Below are 6,597 nucleotides of genomic sequence, written 5' to 3'. Positions count from 1 at the left end.
TGCCGCTCGCACCATGGCCGCGCAGGGCGAGCCGGGCTACCTGGCGGCGCAGTCGGACCCCGGCTCCAACAGCGAGCGCAGCACCGACTCGCCAGTGGCCGGCTCCGAGGACGATCTGGTGGCCGCGGCGCCCCTGCACAGTCCCGAGTGGAGCGAGGAGCGCTTCCGCGTGGACAGGAAGAAACTCGAGGCCATGCTCCAAGGTAGGCATGCCCCTGCTCCCTATCTCCTCTTAGGGGCCCACTTCGCGCCCAGTCCGCGCACGGGACATCCCCCACCCCCACTCTGCCAGCTCGCCGGACTAGAGGCCCAAGTTTGTCCTGCCGCCCCCTAAGTTGACATTCGTACTTCGGAGATGCCAGCTGCAGCTGGGACATCTGGGCCGTGGCATCCCCACACGCTGGGACCGCCCAGTGTGACGGACTCTGCCGGGCTTCTCTTAGCCAGGAGTCCCGGCTACCCCTGCCGCGTCTTTTCCCTTCCCTCGCCAGTATCCGCTTCCTCCAGCTAGGGCCTGGTCTGGTCGCCTGGAAAAGCGCTGCAGATGTCAAGGCTTCAGCTGGGAGCCCCCGCCCCCACGCTGGAGGCTCGAGCTGGAGTAAGTCACCCAGGTGTGGGGATCCGTGTCCTGGCAGTGCGAGGACAGCATGTGTCAGGGGAGCCGGGCTCCTAAAAGACATCTTGAGTTACATTGAGTTCATAAACTTCTCCCTTGCAGCTGTGGGAATCTGACTTTGTCTTTCATAATTTGGGGGTTGTTTTTCCCAGTTTTTTTTTTTTTTAACTCTTTAGAGTTTCTAGGACTTTCCCAGAAAAAAAACAAAACAAAACAAAACAAAACAAAACAAAACTTTTTTGCTCCATTGGACTGACTGGAAACAAATTCTGATTTACCACGTTAGCGGGAATGGTAACAAGTCCAAGGTCATTTTGACCTTTAAAATTTTCATTCCCAGCCTACCTGTGATCACCTGTGTGGCTCACCTCCCACATCCAAAGTCGGAGATGAGGTAGCTGGGCTGAGCATTCATTTTAAGACTTGTGAAGAGAACTGGTCTCTGGTCTCAGGCAGGGAGACTAGTGAGGATCCGGTAGCGCTCATCCCTCATCTTGGAAAGCTCGGAGGTCTACCGACTCGCTTTTATGGCTGTCGGCGTGACTTATTTTGACGTTATCAGTCAATGTATCGCAGTATGGAAGCGAGTTATTCCTCCCTGGAAAGGCAGTGGCTTTTCAGAACAATTAAGAGGGTTATTTTAAGAGAGAACAGCATGTTTTCCCAAACAATAACTTGGTGGAAATAAGGATCAGGAGTGTTTGGCAGGCCTTTCTGGAAGGGCTGAGAACTCTCCCTTTTTGCTTATTTGTATTGGTAAACATTCCGAATGTCAAGTCTAGGGCTCATTTTCCCTTAAATTATGTAACTTCGAAAGAAAGTAATGGATTTGAAAATTGCAGCCGGGTTACATTTCATTAATGTTCATGTGTGATGCTTTCTTATTAGTGTAGCAAACAAAATGTTGCAATTATGTTGCAGAAGCATTGTAGGATTGTTTGTATTGAACCTTAAGATCCCAGGCTGATCCGTTTCAACCACTTTCCCACTTAGTTGAGTTGGAAACAGGATGAGCTGTTAACTCGGAAGAACAGGGTGGTACCATCCTTAATGGGTACCCTGTACAAATACTGACAGGGATGCCAGGTTCTGGGAAGTCCACTTGTAAAATCTGAGTTCCCCCAGGGAATTTCATCTTCAGTGAACTTTCATTTTGAAGTTAATGAAATACGGGCAGGACGTTTTGAAAACCTACAGTGTTAGCCCTCTTTTAGGCCTGCCATTTTGACAGCAGAAGGCCTAAGTCCCTTTTAAGTGGTCAGATGTTTAGCAGTAAGCCTTTATCAGCCCAGACGTAATTAATTATCCACTTATTTTCCACTCATTTTCAAAAGTTACCTACAAATACCTTACCTTGTTGGCAAAGTAATCCTCGAAGTGAGCTGAGGATAGTACCCAGTGCACAGAACACTATGATATTTTATTACTTCTACCCACACGGCCTCAGATTCCACAGAACCACCACATTTGGTGAACCAGAGGTGATCTTGTGTTTAATTGCTTTATGCTATAGCAGGTATGAGCCCAGAGTTGCTCAGACTTGCATTCAAATCCCTGTGTGATCCTTTTTTTTTTTTTTGAGACAGGATTTCTCTGTGTCTCTCTGGCTGTCCCGGAACTCACTCTGTAGACCAGGCTGGCCTTGAACTCACAGAGATCCACCTGCCTCTGCTTCCCTGAGTGCTGGGATTAAAGGCAGGCATGAGCCACCACCGCCCAGCTCCCTGTAATCTTAATCAAGCTCCCCGACCTCTCTCAGCCCTCAGTTTCCCCACCTGTAACATATAGAGGTTGATTTTTTTTTTTTTTAGAACCTCTGTGATTTTGTGGGAAGGGAAACATCTGATGCTTAAGAAAGAAAGCCTTGCTGCAGTGTTGGTAAATACCAAGAGCTTAATAATGCAGCATTGCCTAATGGGTCCATCTCATTTCAGTTTGTGACATACGCGATCTATCTGGCAAATAGTTGGGGAACAGCACATTTGCAGGATCAGAGATGGAAAAGTAAAACAAGTTAAAAACCAAAATCTGACAACAACAACAACAACAACAACAAAAAAAAAAACAGAAAAAAGAAAAAGAGAGGCATTTTCAGATGGAAACTTTTCCTTTGGAAAGGACCACGTAGGGAGAGGTTGCATTTGTTTGTGTTTCTGGTGATTGTGAATTAGTGATTTGCCATTTTCCCCTCCCACTATAGCCTTAAAAAGTATATGGGATTTTCCATTTTAAAACAGGGTAAGTAACGTTGTTGGCCTTCAAGTCTTCAGAGTGTAAATTGGTGATTATCATGCTTGGAATTTGCTTTTAGAGAGACTGTCCTGGGGGCAAGTTAATCTTTAATAGGTCGCATTTTTATTAGTAGAGAGAGTCTTCTACGCAATGGACCAAAAATTCACTGAGGTTAAAATGGGCAGTAGGGTAGTAAGTAGTCAAAGAAGTAAAATGTCGTTCTTGCATGATCATGGAGTCTAATTGATATACATAAAAACCACTAGACCAAAATATAGGGAAAATTACTAGTTTTTTCTCCTCCTTTTTAAAAAACAACTACTTTGAAATAGCCATAAAGAATGTCTGGCATTTTTGTTGGTATCTTAATGACAATTATCGATCTTCTTGGTCAATGATTTTTTTAACATGGGAATTTACTTTTGAGTTTAGTTTTTTTTTTCTTCTTCCCATGAGCCTTGGGATGCACGCTATGTCCAGCGTTTTTTAGTGGTAAGGAAACATCATATTCTCTTTCTTCCACAGCTAGCTCCCAGCATTTCGGTAGACTTCACCAGGAGTCATTTTAAGTCAGTTAGAAGAGTTACCCTTTGTGAAAAGGAGGGTGGCTCTGAGAGAGACGGGGAGTTGCCACAAGTATCTGGGATCCAGTGGTGGTGCTTGCCAGAGGACGGTAGCAAAGATGGGACCCCCTGATGAATACTTTCCTTCTGCCATCACCGAGTGTACGGGTTTAACACAGACCGAGCATTCCCGCCTATGGTGGAGAAGCACACACATTTTCAAGGTTGAGTCCTGAGCAGTTTCAGCAGAGAAGTCAAGGAGTGGACCTTAGGGGCATGACTGACAAAGGAGATGGAGGTCTACTGAGCTTTCCCTCTAGGAAAGGGAAGACTTCAGACACCATGTAAGGATTTCCCAGGGCTGGAATGAGTTGGGATCCCTTACTGCCTGAGCAGGAGGACTGGCCACCAGTTCAGGCTAGCACCCTGGCAGCCATGGGTCATTGCTTGAACACAGCAAACCTTATCCTATGGTTTGGTGACTAAGTATGGTTTCTTTCTGAGATATCGTTGTTGAGGTGGCATAAATATGAAGCAAAAATACTACAAGATGGGGAAGTTTGGGAAGTGAACAGAGCTTTCTAGTTAGCGCTTGATCGGGGCTAACAAATATTAACAAATCAGATGGCTTTATGAAGGACCATGGGTCTGTGCCCAGGGCTTTGGGCCAGGTCAAGATTTGTTCATTGCCGTTGTGCTACCTGGAGGCTATCTTTCTAAAAAGGAGCGCTCGTGAGAGTTAGGAAGAACCTTGAACTGTGTGTAACAATTAGGAGAGAAAAAAGGTACATGTAAAATATCACCGTGGAGACTGGAGAAGTGGCTCAGGAGTTAAGAGCACTTGCTGCTCTTCTAGAGCGCCTGAGTTCTGTTTCCAGCACCTACATCTGTCAGCTCACATTTGCCTGTAACGCCAGCAGCAGGGTATCAGAATCTCTCTTCTGGTCTCACAGAGACGGACACTTAAATTAAAAAAAAAAAAAAAGAAAAACGTAGAAAATGTCTCCGTGCTGTCTGCATAGGAAATGCTGAATGAGTTATAGAAACAAGATTCATTTTAAGCCACAGTATGTATGCATTCATTTGTTAAGAATGAAAGTCCCACGTTAGAGAATAAATATAATGAAGCTCACAGCCATTTCAAGATTATCGCTGGCCCCCTGGTGGCTTGCAGGGTGGCCAGAGGCTTAGTAGTGTTGTGTAGGAAATCTCTAATGGACGGGGCTGAGGAAGTAGAGGTCTCCTGATTGGTCTTGCTTTGAGTAGTTTCCATTCTTTGAAAGGTAACCCCTCTTCTGCTAGAAACATTCTGTTATTGAACCTCTCATCACTGTGCAGACAGAGTGTGAGTGTGTGTGAATATGTGTATATATATATGTGTGTGTGTGTGTGTGTGTGTTTTCAGTGTAACAGCCCTGGCTGTCCTGGAACTCCCTTTGTAGACTAGGCTGGCCTCAAACTCACAGAGATTCACTTTCCTCTGCTTCCCAAGTGCTGGGATTAAAGGTGTGCGCCACCACTGCCCAACTTGGAAAGGGCATTTTTATAAGAAAATACTGTGCCTGGGCATGATCCATTTGCTTATCTTTGCAGAAGGGGCAGGGAGAGTCTCACCTTATGGGGATGGAGAAAAAGAGATTGGGGCTGGGGAGGGAGAGAGGGAGAGAGCACAGGTTAAGAGCTACTCTGTGGGGGACCTGGGTTTAGTTCCTAGCAGCCTTGATGGGCAGCTCACAACTGCTTATTAACTCCATCTCCAGGGTATCTGATGACCTCTTCTGGCCTTCACGGGCATTGCACTCTTATGGTGCATATACATACATGCACATGTATACATACATTCAGGCAAAACACACATTTAAGAAAAACTTAAAAAAATTTAAATCACAAGACGCCAAGCACTGCTAGGTCTCTTAATTAAAAATGCATGTGAATTTTTTTTAGGGTTGGGGGTATTTGATTTATTTTGTAGTGAAAAACTTCCTTCAGTTAAATCGAAAAGTTAGATAGGATGATTGTGATTCAGCCAGAGAGCAGGATGCAAACAAAGCTAGCTTGTAGCCTGGTGTTGAAAGCACTTCAGAGGTCCTGTAGCGTGTGGCGAAGTGCTCAGGTGCTCTCTCAGACCATGCTGGAGTAGGGCTCTATCTTGGCAACCTGAAGAGGCCTGGGGAGGTGCCTGCTTCACCAGACGGCATAGGATAAGCACACTCAGCCATGTGTACACACTCAGTAAGTCTTGTCTCTGTGAGATGTAAGGGTTTCTGGTCAAGTTGATCATTAATACAGCCAAGCGTGAGAGTTCCTTGTATCAATGACTTTTGCAGGCAGGAATGTATCTGGCTGCAGCCAAGAGGAAAAACAACCTGGACATTGGTTTACACAAGGTGGGGTCATGTGATCCAGGCCTCAGTAGAAGAGCAAGGGCATCAAAGAGCTCAGCATCCTCCCTCTTCCCCGGGGCATCACTAGCTCAGCCTGTGGCCTTTGCTTTGCTTTATGCAATACTGTGGCATGCGCCTGCCTGTAGCAGGTGCATCTGGGATTCATGCAGGCCAAGTTCCACGTTTATGTGTGACAAAGAATACTGTCTCCTGAAAGTTTGCCCGTGTTTCTTTGGCCACCGTTTTCTTCAGGAGTCTTGGGGAGTGTGTTCTCGTCTGTGACTGAAGTAGTCAGGCAAGCGTGGTGTCAGAGTGGACTCTGAGCGAAAGCACAAACCTGGGAAAAGCAACGCTTACCTGGGTCAGGAGATTTTCGGACAGCATTTGTAACCCGGGACTGGAGTTCTTGGTGATGTCCTCAGAGTAATGCAGGCGTAAGTGACCGTCACACAGCGACTATGCCTCTGTCTTCTAGAGGTGCTCTCCTCTTCCTGCTCCTTCGACCAAATGACCTAGGGTCCCTGGGTCCTGAAAGTGGCCTTTTCATGGCACTGTGGATGGAGCCCCAACTTTGCAGATTCTGAACATACAACCTCCCTGATAAGTGTTCACCAATCCCTGAAGTGGTCATTTGTATTGCTATCATTTTGTCTCCAGTGTTTTTTTCTCTCGTTTTTTTTTTTTAAATAAAAAAGAAAATATACAAACACTTTTTAAAAATTTTGTACAGGGCTGGAGAGATGGCTCAGAGGTTAAGAGCATTGCCTGCTCTTCCAAAGGTCCTGAGTTCAATTCCCAGCAA

General features: G+C 45.9%; 1 protein-coding gene across 3 annotated transcripts in view; it reads left to right on the top strand.

The window, feature by feature from the left end:
* Positions 1 to 13: 13 nt before the first annotated feature.
* Bicc1 (BicC family RNA binding protein 1) overlaps positions 14 to 6,597 on the top strand; it is a 215,422-nt gene continuing 208,838 nt past the window's right edge. For all 3 annotated transcript variants that reach the window (XM_026785806.1, XM_013351239.2, XM_026785807.1), the window contains exon 1: positions 14 to 203. In XM_026785806.1, the coding sequence (XP_026641607.1) occupies positions 14 to 203 (190 nt within the window). The remainder of the gene's footprint in view (positions 204 to 6,597) is intronic.

This window comes from Microtus ochrogaster, linkage group LG2 (assembly GCF_000317375.1).
Source record: "Microtus ochrogaster isolate Prairie Vole_2 linkage group LG2, MicOch1.0, whole genome shotgun sequence".
In the NCBI taxonomy this organism is placed as follows: domain Eukaryota; kingdom Metazoa; phylum Chordata; class Mammalia; order Rodentia; family Cricetidae; genus Microtus; species Microtus ochrogaster.
The sequence above is the reverse complement of the archived record's forward strand: the minus strand, read 5'-3'. Positions and strand labels throughout refer to the sequence as shown.